General features: G+C 30.6%; 1 protein-coding gene across 1 annotated transcript in view; it reads left to right on the top strand.

The window, feature by feature from the left end:
* Positions 1 to 23,514, top strand: part of svp (COUP transcription factor 2) — a 63,928-nt gene that overhangs the window by 11,535 nt on the left and 28,879 nt on the right. Inside the window, exons 3-5 of the mRNA XM_076404878.1 lie at positions 14,316 to 14,614; positions 14,678 to 14,842; positions 14,906 to 14,987. Coding sequence (XP_076260993.1) covers positions 14,316 to 14,614; positions 14,678 to 14,842; positions 14,906 to 14,987 — 546 coding nt within the window. The remainder of the gene's footprint in view (positions 1 to 14,315; positions 14,615 to 14,677; positions 14,843 to 14,905; positions 14,988 to 23,514) is intronic.

Here is a 23,514-nt window from a genome sequence, read left to right as displayed (position 1 = left end):
CCCTATATCCTGTTCGTCGCTTCCATAAGCTTCGCCATGAATATTTTCGGATTGCTTCAGTATACATATCGAGGATAACATTACCCCGCTGTCTTTTTACTCTTTTCTGGTCTATTTTTTCCAGATTTTAGGGCCATTACGCATACATTTTTCCGCTTGAATACCGTCGCATAATAAAAAATGATGGCCAAGAAAATTCCGATGTCCCCCTCCATATATAAACAGCAATAAATTTATTTTCTCTCTTTTTTATTACTCTCCCCCCGCAATTTTTTTTTGAATTTTTCACGTCAACGCGATATATAAACAATAATACTATTTATATATTGAACGATTTATAATAGATTATTTAAATTTTTCTCAAAAAATTATTCCGGAATATTTTTCTGGCCAGTCAACCAACCACTACAAATAACTATTCGCTAGTTTGGTTTACGTAGTGGTCGCAGGAGGTCAGGACGATTCTCCTTCTGTTGCGGCAGTCGCGGGTTCGAATCCTGCTAGAGCATGATTGTAAATTTATATTTATTATTGTTTATAATCGTAATTGTCCGTAAGACAATAATGTAAAACCAGATAAGGAAAATCATCCGAGGCACGCCAGTAACCAAGCTGAGCCAGTGGCCAAGTAAGGCCAGTGGTATTCTGGAATGATCTCTAAGTTGGTTACTCGTTAGCTGGTAGGCTTAATGCCGAGGACCATGGTTCGAATATTAGTTATGTATAGGCGTACCGTAGGTGGACCGTCCTGTCGCCTTTACCATTGCGCCAACTAAGCCGGCTTTATTTAATTAAAAACAATCTTTGGTTTTACTATTTTTATCTACATTAATGCAATTGTTTCATTGTTCTAATTTTTATTGGATTAGTATATTTGTATTTATATTTTACATTAAACTGTTAATATGTTAGAAAAAACTTATAATTTTATATTTGGCGGATAAATTTTAATTGTGAATTGTATTTTAATTATTGAACCTATTTTTCACTTTAATTTCTATTTATATTTTTTAAATATAAACATATACAACATTCCTCTTTTATTACTTATATAATTTGTTTATGACTTATATAAATGATTTGTTGAAAAATATTAAACAAATTAATTCATACAATTAAAAAATATGTTACTAACATTTATTTACACATTTTCATTTAGAATTGTAAATATAAAACATATATGAAATTCTTCCATTATTATTTATATGAATTATTTATTAATTTAATAAATGATCTGTAAATAAATACAAAAAAAATTAATTCATATAATTAAAAATTTGACTATTAAAGTTTTTTAAGCATATATTTATTTAGATTTTTTAAATATAAAATATATACCAGATTCATTTTCTAATATTTATTTAATTTTTTATTATTTAAATAAATAAATTGTAAAGAATACGAAATAAATTAATTCATATAATTAAAAATTATGAAATTAAAAAGTTTTTTATACATATTTTTATTTATATTTTTTAAATATAAAATATATACGAGCTTCTTCTTTTAATATGTATGTAATTGTTTATTATTTAAATAAATTATTTGTAAAAATAGACGAAATAAATTAATTCATATAATTAAAAAATATGCAATTAAAGATTTTTTTTACATATTTTATTTAGATTTTTATAAATATAAAATATATGTTATATTCATTTTAATTATTTATATTAATTGTTTTTTATTTAAATAAATTATTTGTAAATATATTAAATAAAGTTATTCATATAATTTATAATTAGTTCTTATTATTCTAATGATTTGAACCTGAAGACATAAATAATGATTTCCTATTATTCGTCTTAAAGATAAAAGAAATATTCAGGTGATAATGCGATCGAAATACCGTTGGACGTATGTCATTGTCAAAATTTGACCCTTTAAAAACAAAAAAAGTGTACCGAAGGATTCTTTTTCATAACGTATACCTACATACGGATGACCAGTGTCCAGTGAAATATTATGTAAATCACTATCAGGGGTAACTTTAAGGGGTTCTTATTCAAATCTTGTTCCTTTTTTCGTGGGAACCAGACTGGATTAGACTACCCCTCCGTGTCACATACCCGGCTAAGGCGATTTATTATCGGACATAAACAAAATTTGCATCGGACCTTCATTCTTTCGGATTTTCGGCATAATGCACGTAAAAATCGGCATATTTCCGACAGCCTCTGCATACCAGGGCCTACGAATTTATTTAGTATTCACCCTCTGGGTTGTTTTGCCATTTTGAGGTTAATTCAGTTAAAACTAGCGGTTAGACGGGGATGGAAATTTTTGGCGGTTCTCATTTAAATTTCGACGATAGCCACTTCGAAGGATTTGAATAAAAATTTATAGTCGTTCGTTTCCAAGCTTTTGAATTACAATCACCTCATTACATCAAATACGGATTCCTCTACAATGCTTCTTATGCAATATTCAAACAATTATAAATATATACTGCTGAGAGGTCGTCAAGACAACAACGCTTTCTTTAGAAGCATATACAGATGAAACCCAACAAAAGAATCATAACATCATTTTAGTTTTCTCTTAATATAACTATGTAGTATTGGCTGAAAATTAATTTTGATGAATAACTATTCAATTTTCATGAAAACTTATTTATAGCTTTTTTGTTATATCCCTACTAGGATTCTAATACTATTCCAACAATGGTATGGAGATATATGCCATTCTGCACTTAAACAATACACTCAAAATTAATTATCATTGATTTTGTTTTCAAATAAATTATAATTTGAATGTTTATTCTTTTTTCTCGCTCACTTTTATATCTTCAGGAATCTGCTTAAGTATCTTTTGTTTGTATGTTAAGAAATGTAATTTTACGTAGCGAAATAATATACAAATATTAAACGATTATTTTATTATTTTATAATAATTAAAATGTTAAAAGATAATTGTATTGTTATTCTATAGATGCATATCCACACACATCTACAGAGTATGGCGGTTAAGAGAGTTGTTCTGAAATATATTTAAACGATTTAGGCACATCCGCAAGTGACCAAATTCCGTTTTATTAAGTTTCAGCAGCATATATAATAACATGCCTTTTTTTATTTTTTTTTTAAATATATTTTTAAGTCTCATTTTACCAACTATGGGGTTATCTGGACTGGACCTACCTGTTTAACGTGGACTTCGAACCACGTCCTCAGCATTAAGCCTACCGACTGGCGAGTGACCAACTTTAGAAATCATCCCAGAAGACTTCCGGTCTTACTCAGCTTGGTTACTGGCGTGACTGGGATCATCATCATCATAAGGACAATCACAAATATTAAACAATCACGAACATAAATTTACGACTATTTCCCAGCAGGATTCGAACCCGTGACTATCGCAACAGTAGGTGGACCGTGGGTTGCCTTTACCCCTCGCATATCGGCATACCATTCTGCATCTTATGTTCAAATAAAATTAATTATTATTGATTTTATTTTCAAAGAACAATTTTAAATTTTATTGCTTTTTTTATCGCCTAGTATCTTAGTAATATTAAAAATTTGCATTAAAATGTTATTTTAAATGTTCATTAAATATTATTTAAAAATTTTATCAAAATATTATTGATATATTATCAAAATATTGTGATATTAATTTTCCAATTTTATTCTCATTTGTACATCTAAACAAAACAAAAGTAGGTAAGAAATATATATATATATATATATATATATATATATATATATATATATATATATATATATATATATATATATATATATATATAATCTTCATTATTTTTTTATCTTCAGTTACTGTGTTGAATAAATTATAATAAAGTAATTGGTAAATTAATTTACTAAAACTAAAAATAAACATAATCTTATTCGACTATGTGAAGTGAAAATACTTTTTTTTCGAAACCTATTACCGATTCGAATTATTTATTTTATTTAGTTCAACAAATAAATAGTGCTGCCGTTGATTTAGATGATCAAATGATCTTTCAAAGTTATTTGTAAATCTAAAAACCTAATAGTGACCTAGTGATTATTATAGAAACTAGTAAGAACATATGTTTAACACAATAAGTTAAAAAATGTAATTCACAACGGACGCATTTATTTTTTATCTTCGGTTATATATAAATTCAGTAAACTGAGAAAGAACAACAACAACAAAAATAAATAAATAAACATCACCGTATTTGAATAATTCGACTGAAATTTGATATTTAAACAATTAGCTAATGCACGTTTCAAATCTAATTTATTTATTTTTTACAGTAACACAAAAAAAAACAGCGATATATTAAGATCACTTAAGATAAAAAACGATCCAATAACTAAACAAACAAAATAATGTTGATACGTGGAGAAACGGCGTAGATTGAAACGTTTTCATCTCTTTCTAATTACGTGTAACCGACATTATAAACATCTCAAACGATCAGCTATATCGTAACTTTCTTTTCATAGGAATCGTGTCAAATTCCAAAAATTCCAATTGGGTTTATCTTGGCATATTTAAATTAACGACGGAATAAATTAATACAATTATATATATATATATATATGTATATATATATATATATATATATATATATAAAATTTCAATTTATGTAAAATATCACGTGTGCTCATCATCAGTGAAAATATCAAACGTAACATTATAAAAAATCTATTCAATGAATCCAAGCCTCTATATAACCCATTAAATAGTTGAATTTATTTATTAGTAACCGACGATATGCATACAAGATACGAAATAAAATACCACACATTAATAACAATTAGAGGACCATGACAGATAGATGCCCTTATGTACACCATTTACATCAATTTAAATAAAGATCTTTTTAATAGTTTTATCTGGTATGAGGGTTCACGCGTCTCCATCTCTATTATAATTGTACCAAACAAAACTGTCTCTACACAATAGATTTATTTTGGTTTTTTGTGAAGGCAGCATGCCGGCGGTATACCCCGAACTCTTCCGCGATCAAAAGGTTCATCTTGACCTGAGATTTTTATCCTAAACCCTTCTTCAGCACGTGGATGCGACCCGTTGTGGTTTCAACGTTTCTTCGCCTATTAGAAATTGACCTGTCAGTTTTCAACGTGTCAAAATACGTTTAAGATTAACACCAGCAGAATACAGATGTTTTATTTTATATAACCTCCCAATATTTATTTTTTATTAATGTTTTTTTAATTATTTACTATAGCAATATTTCGATTATAGATACTTTGACTTGGATTATAGTCACTGATTTTAATATGCACTGAGTTTTACTAATAACTTCACTCAAGTATATCAAATGGTTTTACTCTCTTTAATCTTCTAACTAAAACATCATTATCTAGGAGCTAGAGAACCTCAACACTGATGTGCTGTTGGAGCCTTTGTTCAATTCCTTGATAACATTATCGACAGTTTCTACTTTCAGGCCCTTAAACAGATTTTTCGTTACGGATGTATCATGGAGCATCAACAAATCTCACAGTACCTTGTTTAGGAATCTTTTTTTAATAAAATCGCTTTCAGTGAAATATTTTTTGAGGTCCCAGGAAAGCCAGAAGTCAAGAAAATTAATTCGATATTTTTAAGCGTTTTTTGACGAATTTTTACATCCAATTATTCTAGATATTACAGTAATAATCTGATTTTATTGTTTTACTAGTTCGAAGATAATCCAGGAAAAAATTCTTTCTGCATTCTATAACTCCGCTAACAACTTCTTGTTTAATTTCTAGACTCTAACGCTCTTCAGATCGGATATACTCGTATCGGTTTCACATCACTACTGAGCTTATCATTTTAAGCCAGGACTATGGTGATAAGCTCTAGTAGTCTCACCCATAGTATAAGGATGCATACATTTTAAATAATATTTAAGGTAGCAATTGAATGCATTTCTGTAATATTGTTAGAATCTGTGGTACTGATGCTTTTGGGTCTGGTAAAATTCTTAGAGGTTCTAGTAGACGTCTTTTAATAATCTAAAAACCCTTCACAACCAAATTTTGTATTTTTATGATTATATCTATTGTTAATATAGTTTTTGGTTATCCGTCACATAATACCACACTACAAGGCGTAGCTTTTGAAGCAGCAGACTCACCACAGAACACCGTAATTATTTGAATATGAATTTTCATAACATTTGAACCTTTTTTGCAAAAAACTGCTCTATGTTAACTTTAAATTACTTAAGCAAGATAAAAGCTTCAATGCGGATTCGAAAAATCATTGGAAATCATCATCAATATACAAAGAGCAATATAAATGATTTTCATCAGATTGGTAATTTCAATTTCAGAAATTAACTAAAATTATCTTTACCAATAGTCAGGTCACAAAATTTAAAGGAAAACAGTTAAATTGTAATCCTGTGTAAAGTGTAATCCATTTTTAACTATCTGTGTATGGAAAAGCCTCAAAAGGCACGTGTGATTTGATAAATATCTATTTTGACGTAATCACTATAAACATAAAGTTTGAATTTAGAAATTGATTTTAACTTCTAACCTTTTCAAACTGAAATGAACTTTTGAAAAAACTAATTAAAATAATTAATTTTAAACCGAATTCGTTAACTAATTATTACAAATTAGATTAAATAGCTGCTATTTTATGTACATAAAGTTATCAGAGAACAAAAGCATCTGAAGTAAGGACCTGAAAGCACAAGAATCGTCACGGAACATAAAAGAATTTCGTGGAAACACGAAATATTATGGTCGGCAACTAGATGACTAAGAATTGTATTAACTCCAAACACATAAAACATTAATTTAATTATTATAGTGGCTGTTCTTGGAAGATGTAAGTTTTTATATGTTCCAAAATTTATTAGGCTTTATATATATGTATACGCGTGTGTGTGTGTCTGTATGTGTTCCTTCTAACTGGATTACGCTTCATATGATGGTCGTGAATTATCATTTTTTAATTAAAACGTTTCTCTCAATTAGTAATTTATCCAAACCTATAATTTAAAGTTTTTTCAGATATAATGGCCTACTGGATACTCTCGCTGTTGATTCAATTTAATAGTTCAATATAATTTTCCGTCTTCCTTTAAAATTCCAAATAAAAAAAATAATATAATTGCTCTGTTTATAAATTTCTAGGACATCACAGTTTTTATGTTTGTAAACAAGTATACCTCCGCAGCGTTTTTATGAGTTCGCGAAGTTCAAGTCCATGTTGATCAAAATCCAGCAAAGTGTGAATTTGCCACTTATAATCTAATTTTTGTGATATACCAGATATATGAAACACTGAAAATTGTTGAGTTTCTGATGGATTCACAGCGAATATAAAAGAAAATAAAGGATCGCTGATCGCTTGGTACTTTAGGGTAAATGATATGGCTCGGTGAATAGAGGTAAAACGAAATAAAACAGTGGTGTTTACCTTATTTGACCGTTATTTATTGGCAAGATAAAAAAATTGAGAAAATACAAAATAGATGAAACGGATGGCAGTGATGTTACCTGGTGACGAGGCTTGGGCATTCAATGGTGGCACGTCTAAACTAAACGATTGTCGGTTACTGAATCATTGGAAATACCCTTCAATAACATCCCAGAAAAACGTCTCGGGGTTGCCAGCTATTCGTTATCGTGTTCTAGTTGGCGCTGTTGGCACCCCGCTCGTGTTCAACATCCGGGATTATATTCTGGGTATTTTGTAGACCGTTATTCCACTATGTAAAATTCTACATGCCTCAAGGTCGCCACAGTACTATCTGACTTCAATGTAATGTAAAATACTTGGTATATTCTATAAAAATATGAAATAGTAGCACGAGGTACATATTCTTTTTTTTTCAAATTTTCTATACTTTCTCTAGCTTTTAGTCCAATGACATATGGAGGGTCGTTCGATATCTATAAGTAACTTAAAAATGTTTTGAAACTATTATATATTTGGAGTTTTTGTAAAAATGTTTCGACACGGACTATCGATATTATGTATATGATGAGCTGTCAAAGTCCTTGCATAATGCCGTTCCCCAATCAACATGAGATTCCCCGCATATTGGGGAATTCCCCACAAGTTGGCAACACGGATTACACATAAACACACTTGTGTTAAAATTCTACGTATCCTAAAATTTCTCTCCAGTCTTTGATCGATTATAGCGACTATTGCGGACACAAATATATATAAACTCAATTTATTCCCATTCTGTATCAAAAATGATGTATCATATCATAATATTTCCTTACTGACGCAATGACATGATACATTTTTTTGCATTGCGTCCGCTCATTGGCATTATTGATATAATTAATTCTATCAAGTCTAATTTAAATTAAAAATCTAATTAATTAAAAAAATCGTTTGTTATTTGTCATGACAGGTATTACAATTTGGAAGTTCACTTTTATCTCCAAGTTTAGTATACTATTAAAAACGAATTTGATAAGTTCTTCATTCATTAAAATACTAAATTGGGATCATTATTCATGTCCACCCGCATTTGCAAAATCGACTCGAGAGTGAAAAAAAGATCGAACGTTTCAAACAACTTGACACAAGAAAAATTTTCAGCACAACACCAGGTGAGATTGAATGGGCGTTATGTATCCCGTGCGGAACTTGTAAAACACAAGTATTATAATTCCGAAGACTTAGGTTGCCATGCCGAGCTTGGTTATCGTGGGAAATGACCTTAGCTGACCCTGACCCTTAAAGACCAAGAGTCGACCGCAGTCCGAGAAGACCACTAGCGCGGTCGTACCGTACGATTTTAACTTTGTTTTTTCTTCTCGTTTCTTTTTCGCCGACAACCAGCGACCTTTTTTTCGCGTTATATTTTAGATAATGTTTCATTTTTCTTTCAACATTAATCCTTACTTGTAACACTATGACTAGTATACGAAAACTAAAAAATCAAGTGCTAGAAGAAGTAGACAAGATGAGTTTAAATATCCAGGAAATTGATATAAATATATAGATCATGATGAAATGAGATAGACATTGATATGAAAATGGAGTCTCTCCTTATGTCTTCTTGCAATTCTCTTAATTTCCCGAATGACAGTCTCGATGGTATGCGAAGATATCGGTCTAAGTAATTAGTCCTGTAATATTTGGGTGCACCTACAATATTTCTCAGAACTTTGTTCTGTTAAAATTGTATTATGTTTATATTAGTTTTTGCGGAATATCATCATCATTAAATTCCGTATGTCCATATAAGTTTAAATACTTGCTCGTATAATAGCAATTTATTATCTACTGATATTTGTGATTTTGTTCCAATTAACATTATATTTTCCTTTATTTGAACTCCAATTCTTTTCTTTTACTTGTTCCTTCCAGCGAAGTTTGGCATCAAGTTCAATTCCAAGATACTGCTTTAGCTTCTTTTAATGTATATTACGCTTTCTATTGTTTGACTCCAAACATTCTGGCTTTAATGTAAGATTTTAATAGTTCAGTATGTTGTTTCGGTAATATTTTTTGTAGTTTATGAACAAGGCCGTCATGTCATACCTTATCGAAGGCTTGTGCTACATCTAAAAATATAACTGAATATATATTTTCACCTTCATAGGCTTTTTCAATTAGATCTCTTATTGTATGCACTTGGTTAGTTGTCGAATGCTTGTTAGTTAACCCAAACTGGTGTGTAGATATTAAGTTTTTTCTCTCAATTATGAAATATGAAATAGAGAACTAAATGGAAATAGATATAAAGTGACTGACATCTATTGAAAATCAACCAGAGAGATCTAAATATAATTTACATTAAGTCACAACATGAATAACATCAGGCCAATGAAGATTAGGATTGAGATGTTTAGACAAAATTAACCATTTGTTGGAAATAAAAATGAGAAAGGATGAACTAAAAATTAATACAACATACAAACAATCAAATGGTCAAATAAACCAATTATATACTAAATAACATAACTCTACACATGAAAAGTTAAAATTCTGTATATTATGAAATATATAAAAGATATAATATTTACATTATTGGGAGCTTGCTTGTATTTTGGTGAGAATCTATTGGTGAAAATGCTAAGTACCAATGTAAACAACTTTATATGGTTTTACCATTTTTGTATACAAAATAACAGTTTTCCATTTGGTATTATTGAGTTAATCAGTGTATACAGATGCAAATCATGGAACACTCAAGATTGCATTTTCAATGTTTAATGTGAAAAAAATCAGCTTCTGAAGCCTATCAAACACCTTTAAACACTTATGGCCATGTTGCTTCGCCATATCCATTATGTGGATTTCAACGATTTTAAAGTGGTGATTTTGATGACAATTATTTCCAAACAATAATGGCAATATGACTAATAATAATATAATATATAGAGCAGAGATAATGACAAGGACAAAACAAGTCGAAAATAAAATAAAAACAGAGAAAGGAAAATATTGAGGCCTAAAAGAGTATTAGAAAACTAATACAGAATAAAAATTAATTAAGAAATAAAGGCAGATATAGTGAGACAACCAAAACAACAGAGAAAACTGCTGTATAAAATATGATCATGCTACTCCGCGATATCCTTAAACTCGGTTTTAATTTCAATAATTTGAAGGTGGTGATTTTGATGTCAATGACAAAGAACAGCACGGATGATCAAAAAACTTCGAAAACAATGAATTTCAAGACTTATTGAAATAAAACCCAGCTCGAACTCTCAAAAAACTATCATATAGCTTAATAGTTGGTGAATCAAAATGGCTACCACAGAAATTGTCTGAAAATGCCTTTTGGAACCGTTTCAACATTACCGTTTCATTCCATGTCAGGCAAAAAAAGAATTTTCTATGGCGTATTATGACTGTCAATGAATCTACTAGAGTGGATATGCACGGCAGTGTATATACAACGACAATTCCAAATTAAAAAGTCATGAGTTAGTTCAACCATCCACATCAGTGCCATAACGGAAAATGCATGCCCATAGAGGTTTGCTGAGCTTAGTATATTAAAAACTGTAATAACCGAATAAAACCGTTATTGCAGATAACTATGGTGCAAATATTTTGACTGTTGAATGGAAATATCTGACGTATCCAGTTCGGTTTCGAAATTCTGAAGAAGTACTAATATTAATCGATAATTAGGTCGTTGTCAAACCTATATTGTACTTTAGACACAATATTGCTATGTTCCCAGAAAAATGGATAAAAGTAGTAGAAAATAATTGATTATATTTTGATTAACATACATTGTACCAATACTTTTTAAAGTGAAAAAAGAATGATCAGAATGCATGCAAATATCTAATAGATATATAAAAATAGCCTCAAAATTAATTAATAGTAACAATTAATAAGTTATAAAATAAAATCATTATTTTTAGCAACTTAAATAAGTATATAAAAGTAAAATAACAATTAAACAGTTAAATAAACTAAACATAAAATATTCAAATCAGTTGTTTCGCAAAAATAAAACAACAGAATTTATGGACGTAGGAAAGAAGATGATTAACATGTTATAACTGTTTGGTTTTTATTTAGTTATGAAAAAACAATGTAGAATTATGTTAGTATTATAAACAAATATCTGAGATAATATTAAAGCCGTTTGTTCTCGCGCTTTCCCATAAATCATTTGACTTAACGAAACCGTTCTGTGTTTCGGAACCGTTTTAAATTTATATGTCTTTGTCCAGAAGATAAACAGGGTTAAAAAAGATACCAGATTCTGTTGAAAACAAATAAAAGTTTTTAGTGTCTGCCTAGCAATTGTAAAGATAGTCCATTTATATATACTTTTTTTATGTATTTCCTTGAAAGTGACCGCTTTCCGAGAGCAAGTACCACGAAAATATGACAATCACCACGAAATTTTTACATAAAAACCATCTAGCTCGCATACCTAATGAGATCCGCTCTACACAGTTTGTATAACTATCTACTGGGCGATCTCGTTCAAAAAAATTTATGTGGGTACTCTAAAATTTTAACGAGTCTGCGTTTTCTCGTACAATATAGGACATTAAAATGACAATACAATAAATGTATGTGTGTTAAGAAAAAAATTAAAAAGTTGAACGGCAATCAATGTTAATTCAAACGTCACTGGCATATAAATGATCTTGGACAACTAGGGACCTTTTTGATTAATGACGTAACCTATTGGTTAGAAATCTTCTGATGGCGATGAACCTGAAGTATTTGATAGACTCGTACTTCACTTACTATCTTTATTTATACTAGGAAATTTCGCCTTACTCTCCAAGCATTATTATTTATTTTTTATTTCTATAATTTCATATTTGATATGAGATTAATAAATTTTAATTAAAATTTTATATTTACACACTTAACATTTTTCTTTTATGTTGTTCTTAAATCCCAGGTTTGAGATTTCACACCTAAACTTAATTAATATTTGATGGATGTAACAAACTTCCACTTGTGCTCTTCATATAGTTTTAAAACATAATATATTACAGTTTTCACACATAACTATATTAGTTCAAAGGATTTTTGTCTCTTCATTCCACTGTTATCGAGCAGTTGTAGTACTTCGACGTTTTTGTGATCCTTTAAATCTCTGTAGATATTCTCATTTCTATTATACGATGGAGCTTTAACAATGCTGCGAAAAGCTTTGTTTTTGGATCATGTCAATATTAGATTTTTCTGTAAAACCCCATAATTACACACTGTAGATCCACACTGACTTCAAGATTTACTTCAACAATAACAGATTATTGTGGAGTGTAAATACGGATATTCGTCTAAGCAACCACTACATTTTTAACCTTCATATAAAATTATGTTCGTTATATTATTTTATTTTTAAATATTATATAAAATATGATTTTTAAAGTCCAGATGCAATTAATATGTAATGAAAATTATAAAAGTAAATTAAAAAAAGGAAAAACCAGTATATAAATTAATTCTAATGTTTTCAAATGGAACAATTTAAATTGAATTTAGATAAGGACGCTTCTACCTGTTATGCAAATCAATCTTTGCCACCCAAAAGGTTAGTGCGAAGGGAATGTTTACAACACCCAATAAAGAGAGATTTTTATCTGGTTTCCTATAAAATGTGTCCAACTACCCGCTACTAGTAACAGAAACTTCAACTAATTAACATACATTGTGGTTATATCAGCATAACAAATAACCTCAATATGGCATTCATCTTTTGTGAATATTTTAAGATATAATAGTATATTTGAAAATATATTATAAGGCAATTTTAATTCTTTTAATTTAACTGCTTAATAATTTTAATTGATTTAATTTTAATACATTTACATTTAATACAAATAGCAGAACAGAACAGACTCAAAATTAAAGAACTATACTGGTTAAGCGGAAGATACTCACAACTTGATGTAAAATCAAAGAGATTGCTTTATTAGTACTTCATTTGTTCATTCATTTTATTCATCTTATTTAGTAACTATTTGGATTTAGTACAGTACAACAGTAGAGTGCAAGTACAACACAATAATCAAAAAATATTTTTTTCAAGTTAAGATTGTGTAATATCTAATGTAAGATGTAACAAACATTTAATTGCTGGATGAAACCAAATCGATGTAAAAGTCAGTTTAATTTTGGATATTTTTATAAAAATTACAAGGTACTGCTCAACCAAACTACATGACATAGATCAAAACAAGTGATAACATCAGAAAGGACATTATCTGGTGAATACGATGGGTGAGGAGGAACCTATTTAAACATTTCCACGTAGTTTTTTTATGGATATATGCTTGTATAATGACTGTTACTGTCTTTAAATGCTTGATAGGTGATGTTGATTACTCTTAATCGAGTTTTTTTAGGCTGATCAAATTTTTTTAGATTAATTGACTTTTAACAATACTTTTCTTAAAATTAAAACTCCCACTAAATAATGTTTTGTTGGTTTTTAATTCCATGAACTCAAAACGGAGAAAATATATGTTTATAAATGAGTAAATTGACACAATACTATATATTTTATAGATATCCTTCATTTATATTGTTTATTTTCATGTATTACATTAAATATCAAACGATGATCAACAAGAATAAAAGACGATTTCGATGCCTACATATGGCAGTGTTATTTCTAATTAATTAATATTTTTATTTTGTTCCTAATATTTTGGTCACAAAATATTATAACTATTATGTTAATTTATTATGTTAAATCAGATAATCCTCTTAAATGTAGTAATTTCATTATGTAATTATAGATTCTTTAATTGAGGAAGATCATCATTTCTTTATTAAGAAGCATTTTATTAGGTTGTTTGAATATATTAATAACATTCATAGATATTTGAATATTTATAAAGTTACGTGTAGTTCGAGTTTAAAAACAGACGATTTATTTACAGCCGTCCAAAGAGGTAGAGTCCCTCCTTCACAACCCGCTTTGCCAGGTTTACCAAATCAGTTCCTCAGTTCAACGGATCCTGTCGCCACATCACTCAGCAACCACTCGTACCTCAGTAGCTACATATCGTTACTTTTAAGAGCTGAACCATATCCAACAACCAGGTATGGTCAGTGTATACAGCCGAATAATATCATGGGAATCGAGAATATTTGTGAGCTAGCGGCTAGATTGTTGTTTTCAGCCGTTGAATGGGCTAGAAACATACCATTTTTTCCTGACTTACAAGTTACTGACCAGGTAAGTTTTTGAACTCTATCAACAGCATCCGTACTAAAATATTTGTTAATTGTTTTGATCTAGGTGGCCCTTCTTAGGTTAGTTTGGTCAGAATTATTCGTTTTAAATGCCAGCCAATGTTCAATGCCCCTTCATGTTGCTCCTCTTATAGCTGCAGCAGGTCTTCACGCCTCTCCCATGTGTGCCGATCGAGTAGTACAATTCATGGATCATATTAGAATATTTCAAGTAAGTTAATATCAATAAATAAATTTACAGTCATAATACTTTCGTTTTTTGTTTTGTTTTCAGGAACAAGTCGAAAAGCTGAAAGCTCTTCATGTCGATTCAGCTGAATACTCTTGTTTGAAAGCCATCGTTCTATTCACCACCGGTAAGTTTGTTCATATTTCCAATAAAACTCACTTTCGTTTAAGTAGATTAACATTTTCGAAACGGATAATTTACAATTTAAAATATCCTCGACATATTCGTAATTATACCAAAACACTTACAATGAAACCGACAGTAAAATAAAAACAGTTAAGTTTATTTACCATTCGCTTTAAAAAAATAACATAGTCATAAACAAAGTATCTAGAAAAAACTCGAAGAATCCTCAGGTAGTACCTGATGGTAAACCTCGGCTGACCCGCTAGTGAAGAGTTCAAACAAAAGGTCACTAACGTCAAATACTAAATATGGACGAAATTACACGTGACAAGTTAATAACAACTAAAGCCAAAGAGTGGCAGTATATAGACTAGCGATGAGATTAATTCGCGGTGGTACTATGTTGTGCGATGTGAGTTTGACTTCGTGTGTGTGAATTTGGTAAGCAAGTTGGGTTACGAAAGGTCGTGACACCTCGGTGGTACGACGCCCGAGGGCATATCGCCGACCAGAAGAAGTACTCTCTTATCATAGGCGTACTGAAATATCATCATTATCTTACAATATTTAATTCATATATTTAGACACTCTTAACATATTCTTGTTCGTTTATATCAATATCTTATTTTTCGAGATATCATATTCAGTTCACTTATAATGTCTGCAGACTCAACTTAACGACTTAGGTTTTAATAATTTAAATAAAAAGAAATCTTCATCAAACAGACAATAAAACATTATTTAAACAACTATTTGAGTTTTAATATATTGCATATTTGTATTAATTAAGTTACGAATCTGTTATAGGAAAATACAGGTTAAAAGTATTATTTTTAATAATAATAATAGATTTACATTTAAAATACTATTTAATTTTGGTGCTTTTAGAAACAACATTCGGAAATATACAAAAATAGAAATGTTATTAGTGCGTGTTATATCTAGAAATAGAAATTAGATGTTATAGTAGACATCATAATCACGAAATATGACAAATATCCAGGGATAGCTATAAAACGAACGATCAAAAGGTTGGACACCAGAAGGCGTAATATCATATTTCTTTTCCTCATTCTAAGGCTACCTATAAAAACTTAGTTTTATTTAGATACCATTCTTTATAAAACTACCATATATAATATTATAGTTTAAAAATAACATTTATAAATTAAAAATAAATTATTTGTATAGTCTATCCAATTTAAACTCCGTAATGTTGCCTCATTTAACTTTAGCTTTTATTGCTTTTGGCTTTGATATCTAACAATATTCTAATGTAAATAAAATAAGGAAACAAAAATAATATTATCTAATATAATTTATTTTAACATTGTAGTACATCTAATGCATATATAATCGAACGACTTAAACTACGGTTAATGTTACATCCACAATAGTTTGTGAGTTAGAGTTGTTTTATTATATTTACTTTGAACTCTTTTATAAACTACCTATGGTTATGGAGAGATTAGATTATTAGATTCATATTTCCCTCTTTATATGTAGTATGTATGTGTATTTTTTCCTAGTTTTTTCTGTTATTACTTTCTTATCTGTTATTTTTCTGTGTATATTTATCCCGATAAAATTAGATTGAATTGTTTCTAATGTCATATTTACTCATTTAATGTCATGACATACTCATCTTTAGTTGTTTCCATCTCATCACGATACAAGTCCATAATTAAGCTAATTTCCAATATAACACTAGTTCACAATTCCACCATTTGTCAGTTTCTTCTTCTGTGTATCTAATTTTTGAGTTTATCCAAACAGAAGAGTGTTATTGTAGTTAATCCTTCTTTCCACATATCCAAACAGTTCTTTCTCGACTTGTATGTCTATTATAGTAATTCTTTGCGATACCCCATAACAATTCGATTTTATTAAATATGCAGTGATAAGGAGGAAGACGTAACAGTCTGTGGCCATATTGTTCAGCCATCTGATTGACTGTATATCTTTGTTCAGGTGTGTTTGTAAAAAAGTAAATTACATAAAATGCAATTAAATATTTTTAACATGGTATCTTCAAAACTTAATTTATATTCTGCAAGCCATTCTTTAATTACGACATTTGCTAATCTACTTGTTGGGATCTTTTCTATTATGGTGTGGACAATGCATGTCCATAACAATAACTAATGGTGGATTCCAAACCGGAGCAAAAACTTATGGTTTTCTCCAAATTTTTTGTCCATATTCTTTTTATTAGCGTCTTGCCAAGGGTGGCCTAATGTTCCATTTTGAACTATATATGTCTATAGAGAAACTAAAATAACAAATCTTCCTTGATTTTATTATATGGTCTTAAAAATTGTATTCATTTAAAATCAATATCCAGAAGTTCCGGATGACGTATATCCTTAAAAGAGCTGCATATTCCTAAACGCTTTATAGATTGACCTTTCAGACTAATAGTTATCTCTAAAATAATTATATTAAATTATGTTTATATTGAAAATACTACTCACTGTTTTTATACGTTTCATAAATTAATCTCGAATAGAAATAAAATCAAGGTGATCTTGATTCGTCAGTCACTTCGTATGCAGACGCTTTCAAGTAAACAAGTAAAGCGTCAAAACAACGTTTGCTACTTTGTAACTCTTATTATCACTAATGTTTTGAATAATTCGCAGACATTTGACAACTAGACGAATCTTATTTTATCTCTTTTTAACTAGTATCAAATGAGAGGCAAAATATTGTCTGGTGTTAAAACGAATTTTCTAACTGAATGTTCTACATAGTGGTGATGTGAGTTCACTGTTATTTTGGATAGACTATATATAAATACTTATTATGTTCATAAAAGGCGAGAAAAGGCTACTCATTTATTCATTCATTATATAAATATAAAAACACTTTTTTATGACCGGTAAAGTCAAGGGTTAAGCACCGAGTACTATTCGGAACGCCGCTGATGCCACGAAGCACAAGTTGCAAAGTGCGGTCGCGAGTACAGCCCGCCTATCCTCCGTTCCCGCTTCACCCCCTCCACGGCCGATCTCCTCAGGCCAAAAGAAAAGAAGAGAGTACCTGCAGATAGAAACTGACACAGTAGAATACCGGAACTGGTATGGTACTAGAGATCGTGCAGGGTACACTGCTGGAACTGAACACATCAGAAACCGAACTATACGGCCTGTGACCTCTACTTCCGAATAATAGTCAAAAGATTGCGTTAGTTGGCTAGAACGACGGATGGATTGCTGCTGTAGGGGACTTGATCTTGTGCCATTTAGTCAGATTTATGTTCGCAACTACTTAACGCTTTAATTAAAATAGCATCGTGTAAAGCCTTTAAGGCATATTGAAAATGAAATAAACAGCATTCGTATTTTTTATATTCGCGTCTATATTATATTCAATTTCTACGTTTACTAGTCTTGTTTTAATATTGTTTAAATAATTTGTTTGCGATGAAACATTCAATATATTTTAATATTTAGCATAAACTAAATAAAAATGCATCCGTAAATCTTATTGAAACATATTTTACTGTCACGATAGTGCCCTATTTCATATTCCCTAATTTATAGTCTTCGAAGCTCAGAATAAGGGTTCTGGAACTTCTTTTTCCCCTAATAATCTATAAAAAAAGCACATTTCCACAAGTAAGTTATCAGTCCTTGAGGAGGTTAGTTCTGTGTCATTTTTCGAAATAAATTCCACATTTGAGTTCTAAACAAACCCAAATTTACCATTTTAATCTAAAATCACAAGATTAAAAAAAAATTATTTCAAAAAATATTATTAAGTCGTCTATATTTTTATTTCTCTAAGTCTCTTGTACATATTGAAAAATGTAACCTCATTAATGTTCTCACATACTTTAAACTGAATATGTTTATTAAATTATTTTTTATTTATCAATCTGTGTCATATAATTTGAAACGCTTGTTCTTTTGTAAGAAAACTACTGACGAAATTAAATTGTGTGTGTAATTACATTTAAAATTAAAACAACGAAGAGCTATAATCAAACATAGGTGTACATAGATGATGGTTGAAGATCAATGTTACTGACAGAATCATCATAAAAAATCAGAGACAAAAAGTACGCAACATTTCTTAAACTCTGAACATCTCACTTGAGCAAGTGCCGAGCATCTTATCAATTATTTGGATCTGAGAAAGCTTCGAAGAGGATGAAAGATGAATGTCATAGTTCTGACGCGCCAAAGATATACGCAGCATACGTCACTTTAATTATTTTCAATTGGGTGTATGTCGATCCAAAAACAATTAAAAGAAATAATAGTGCCTAAGAAAAAGTTCAAGTGAGTTCTTCTAGTGCCTTATAATGAATTTTAAACCATTTTTATAGACATTGTTCACATTGCCACCAGTAAATACTTAACTACTACTTAACTCCAACTTAACGCCAACTTAATCACCTAATCATTAAGAAAGAAACAACAACTTCAGCACCAACTAAGCTCACAAACTAGCATAACTAAGTTCCATCAGTTAAGATTTGCATCGTTTCTGTGCCCGTCATATTCTCCAGATTTTATATCCAGTGATTGTTTCTTATTTTCAAATATGCGAAATTAATCGACGACAAAAAGAAGATTAAATGATACAAACTTAGTTATGATAAGAAAACATAGGAAATTGAATATTTTGGACAGTCGAAAAAAAAAACGCATAGCAAAATCGACACAATGCGGTGAGAAAATAACCTGCACAGCACTAATGAATTTTATTGAGCGCATTAAATAGAGGGTACCTATTCACCGGTGTTATGTAGCGATAAAACTAAGGCCGTGACATAAAATGAAAGAGTCGAGGATGGACCTGAACTAGATAATAGCGGCCACGCCATGCGAGCACAATACTGGCCAGCGAAGCACAATTTCAACAATGCATTTGTTTATACCGCCGTTATCTTTTGTAATGAAAGTGCAAGACAATACGTTTATTGTCGTCGTCTCGTAGATTTTCACACCTTGAACTTCTACTTGCACCAACTTGAACTGTTTCAATAAACAGACGAACTAACGAACTTTGCATTCTATCAAATTTATAAACAATATGTTAAATATATATCTTGATTTTCACCGATTCTTCCAGAAATTTATTTCATATTAATTAGTAGACAATGAGCTTAATTTTAGAAAAATTATCCGTTGTTTTCTATGACGTATCACTAGGTCTCAGGTAATATACGAATAAAGTTCCTAGAGAATCTCGCTTTTAATTCTACTGTATACGCCGTACTACGGCGAACCATCTTTAAGTTAATCTACTGAAATGCATACGTTGGCCTAGGTCCTGTTATATCAATTCCTAGGTGAGATGCAAGCTGCTGTGTTAGTGTTGAGTCTTAATATTAGGTGTATTCGTGTATCCGCGATATCTATTGGTCAAGAAAGTGAACTATTGATGTAAATAACCGTTAAATTCGATGTTTTTAGCATGTGTCTATATAATATATAGTTTATCATTTAGTATTATGCTGCGTTCACTGTATATAGACGCTATTCATGGGTCCCTCAAATCACCTATTCGACGTTAATTGTTTTTGTTGTTTGATTTGATGAAATCTGCTGTTTAAGATCATCAAACACTTTTATAAACTGTTTTGAAAGCCTTCGAAGACAATTAATTACAAGACTTATCAGACAAAAACTCAGCCCAAACTCTTAAAAAACTCATGAACAGCTTAGCAGTTGATAAATCAAGTATTTCCAGAAGTTACAATGGGAGCATACTATGGAAAAGGTCCAAAAAGAAGACAAATGACTACCACATGAATTCACTGAAAAAACCATTTTGAACCGTTTCACTATCGCGGTTTTATTCCCGTTTTTGCCTTGCGTATTGTGACTGACGATGGAAAATGGATCTACTATAACAATTATAAACGCAAAAAATCATGGGTTACTCCAGGAGAGTTATCCACATCAATATCGAAGCAAAATATTCATAAGCTAAGTTTATCAGTTCCCATCATAAATGCTGCTATTCTGACAAATTATTATCTCGCGTAGAAGTCAAGTCTTGCATCCAAGAAAAATCTGTTATACCCATAATGCAATAACATACGTGACATATGAAATTTATGCCGAAAAAAGACACCGATTTGAAACGTGTCGACTGACTAAAGGTTATGCGTTGTATCATTAAGGGTTAAACTGTCCCTCTAGCGTCATAAATTCGTACAATTAACCCCCAGCGACCTTTGCAGTCTCAGAGGTAAAAGTCACATCCAAGAGCATCTTTTTAAATGTCGAACGTAATCGGCAAATATCACCATACGGTGTTTGTGAACGGCCCAAAAAAGAAATAAAAGCCGTTTTGCCACTTTATTCGATTTCCATATCACCCTGGGTGTTACACTTATATCGCATTACACCCATATATAATATCCCCGCAGTTTATTGTGCTATATGATGCGATTTATAACCGGGAAAAGGGAATTCTCTTCCCTAAAAAGTGCATATTAGGTCTTAGCATTAGTCATCGCACGACAGATTGCGCATTCGTATTACATAATTGCTCACAGAACGAATTACTATTATAAGTAAAAATTTCTACGAAGTTATCAGATTATCCCCCACAATTCAGCATGATATTCTGAAACATTATTACATTATTAGCTCTTCACTACAATTATTTTTAATCAATTAAAATTAATTAATATAGACTAAATATCAGGCAAATTAATAATCGGTATATGTCAGTCACATATTTTAGTAAAAATATGAAGAATTAATTGTAAAAAACTGTAGAACTGTAAAAGAACCTAGCCTAACTGTTTTCCATGTTTTTTTTACATTTCTCTATATATAATAACAATTTTTCCAATTAAAATTATTGAATTATTTAGTGTATATCAAAACGACCTGGCCATTATTTAGGGAGAAATTAAACAGTTGTCAGGAAAGTATATCAAATTAATAACATTCATATTTAGTGTCATGCTTAATTACTTTCCTAGCACTTGGAAAATAGCTCAAATCATTATGATTCTTAAACCTGGGAAAAAATCAGAAGGCGTCTCCGCTTATCGTCATAAAAGCCTATTACCTGTGATTTGGTTTCCGTAATAAACACGGAACAAGAGAACAAATACATAGATTACTCAACCAAATTAACAGAAACTTAAATGATAGAAAATATTGCTCCGCTGCATTTCTCGATATTTCTCAGGCCTTTGATATAGTGTGGCACACTGGACTGCATGTTAAATTGAAAAAGCTTTTGCCCCATACGCACTTTCAACTACTCAAATCGTACCTCACAGAGAGACATTTTATTGTCAAACAGGGTGACGAATACAAGGACCTACACCCAATATATTCGGGTGTTCCGTAGGGCAGTGTTCTTGACCCATTGTTATATCTATTGTATACAGCTGATCTACCGATCTCAAGAAACACTACTGTTGCAACATATGCTGACGGTACAGCGGTTTTATCATCACACGAGGATCAAATATCAGCCACAAGAAATCTCCAACTTCATCTTAACAAAGTCGAATTGTGGTTGAAAACGTGGCGTATCAAAGCAAATGAGACAAAATCGACCCATGTGACATTAACCCTTTGTAGAAGAACATATCCCTCAGTAAAATTGAATAATCATGAACTTCCGCAAACAGACAACACTAAATATCTGGGAATGCATTTCGATCGACGTTTAGAATGGAAAAAACATATAGTTATAAAACACAAACAGCTTGGGCTTAAACTAAACCAAATGTACTGGCTGATAGGGCATAAATTTAAATTATCATTAGATAACAAAGTTTTGCTGTATAAGTCAATACTTAGGCCCATTTAGACCTATGATATTGAACTGTGGGGTACTACTAGCAAATCTGACATAGATATGCTCCAGAGGTTCCAGAATAAAGTGTTGCGAGTCATCGTCGATGCCCCATATTACGTGTCCAATAAACTGATTCAGCGCAATATCGCAATCGAGTGTTAGTGCAAAGTACTCTGAAAGACTATTAGTGCATCCGAATGCACGCGCCAAACAGTTAAATGTGCGCAATGACAGTGTATTGCATAGACTCAAATGCAAACTACCATACGAACTGATATATACACACAGAGTGAGATTTAATAATCTCTAGAATAAGCTAGAATAGTTTTTAGAATAAGTTAGGATAAACTTTAAAGTTAATTAGAGTAGTATCGAGAATAAGATTTAGATTATAAGTTGTACAGTAGCTCACTTACTGAAGTAATCTCCTAGATGTCAAGATAGTTATATTATATAACCGAAATCATATAATAATACTTATTGCCCACAGGCAGATTGTTGAGGTTCTAGGAGATGAATGATGAACGGCCTGGAGGGCTAAAAATGATCGATGATAATGAATTGCAAAACTTATTGGACGAAAACTAGGCTCAAACAGTCAACAGAACTGATCTGATTGACTAAACAGACGCAATTTTCAGACAGCTTAATAATTGATGAATTAACTGTTTCCAGGTGTTTTCATGATCTGGGAAAGATCCAAAAGTAAGAAAAATGGTTAAAATACGAATTTACTTAAAACT

The sequence above is a fragment of the Rhynchophorus ferrugineus genome, unplaced genomic scaffold, assembly GCF_030347505.1.
Source record: "Rhynchophorus ferrugineus isolate W39M unplaced genomic scaffold, kcgeb_rfMv2 rfM5, whole genome shotgun sequence".
NCBI lineage: Eukaryota > Metazoa > Arthropoda > Insecta > Coleoptera > Curculionidae > Rhynchophorus > Rhynchophorus ferrugineus.
This window is presented reverse-complemented; position numbering and strand designations above follow the sequence as displayed.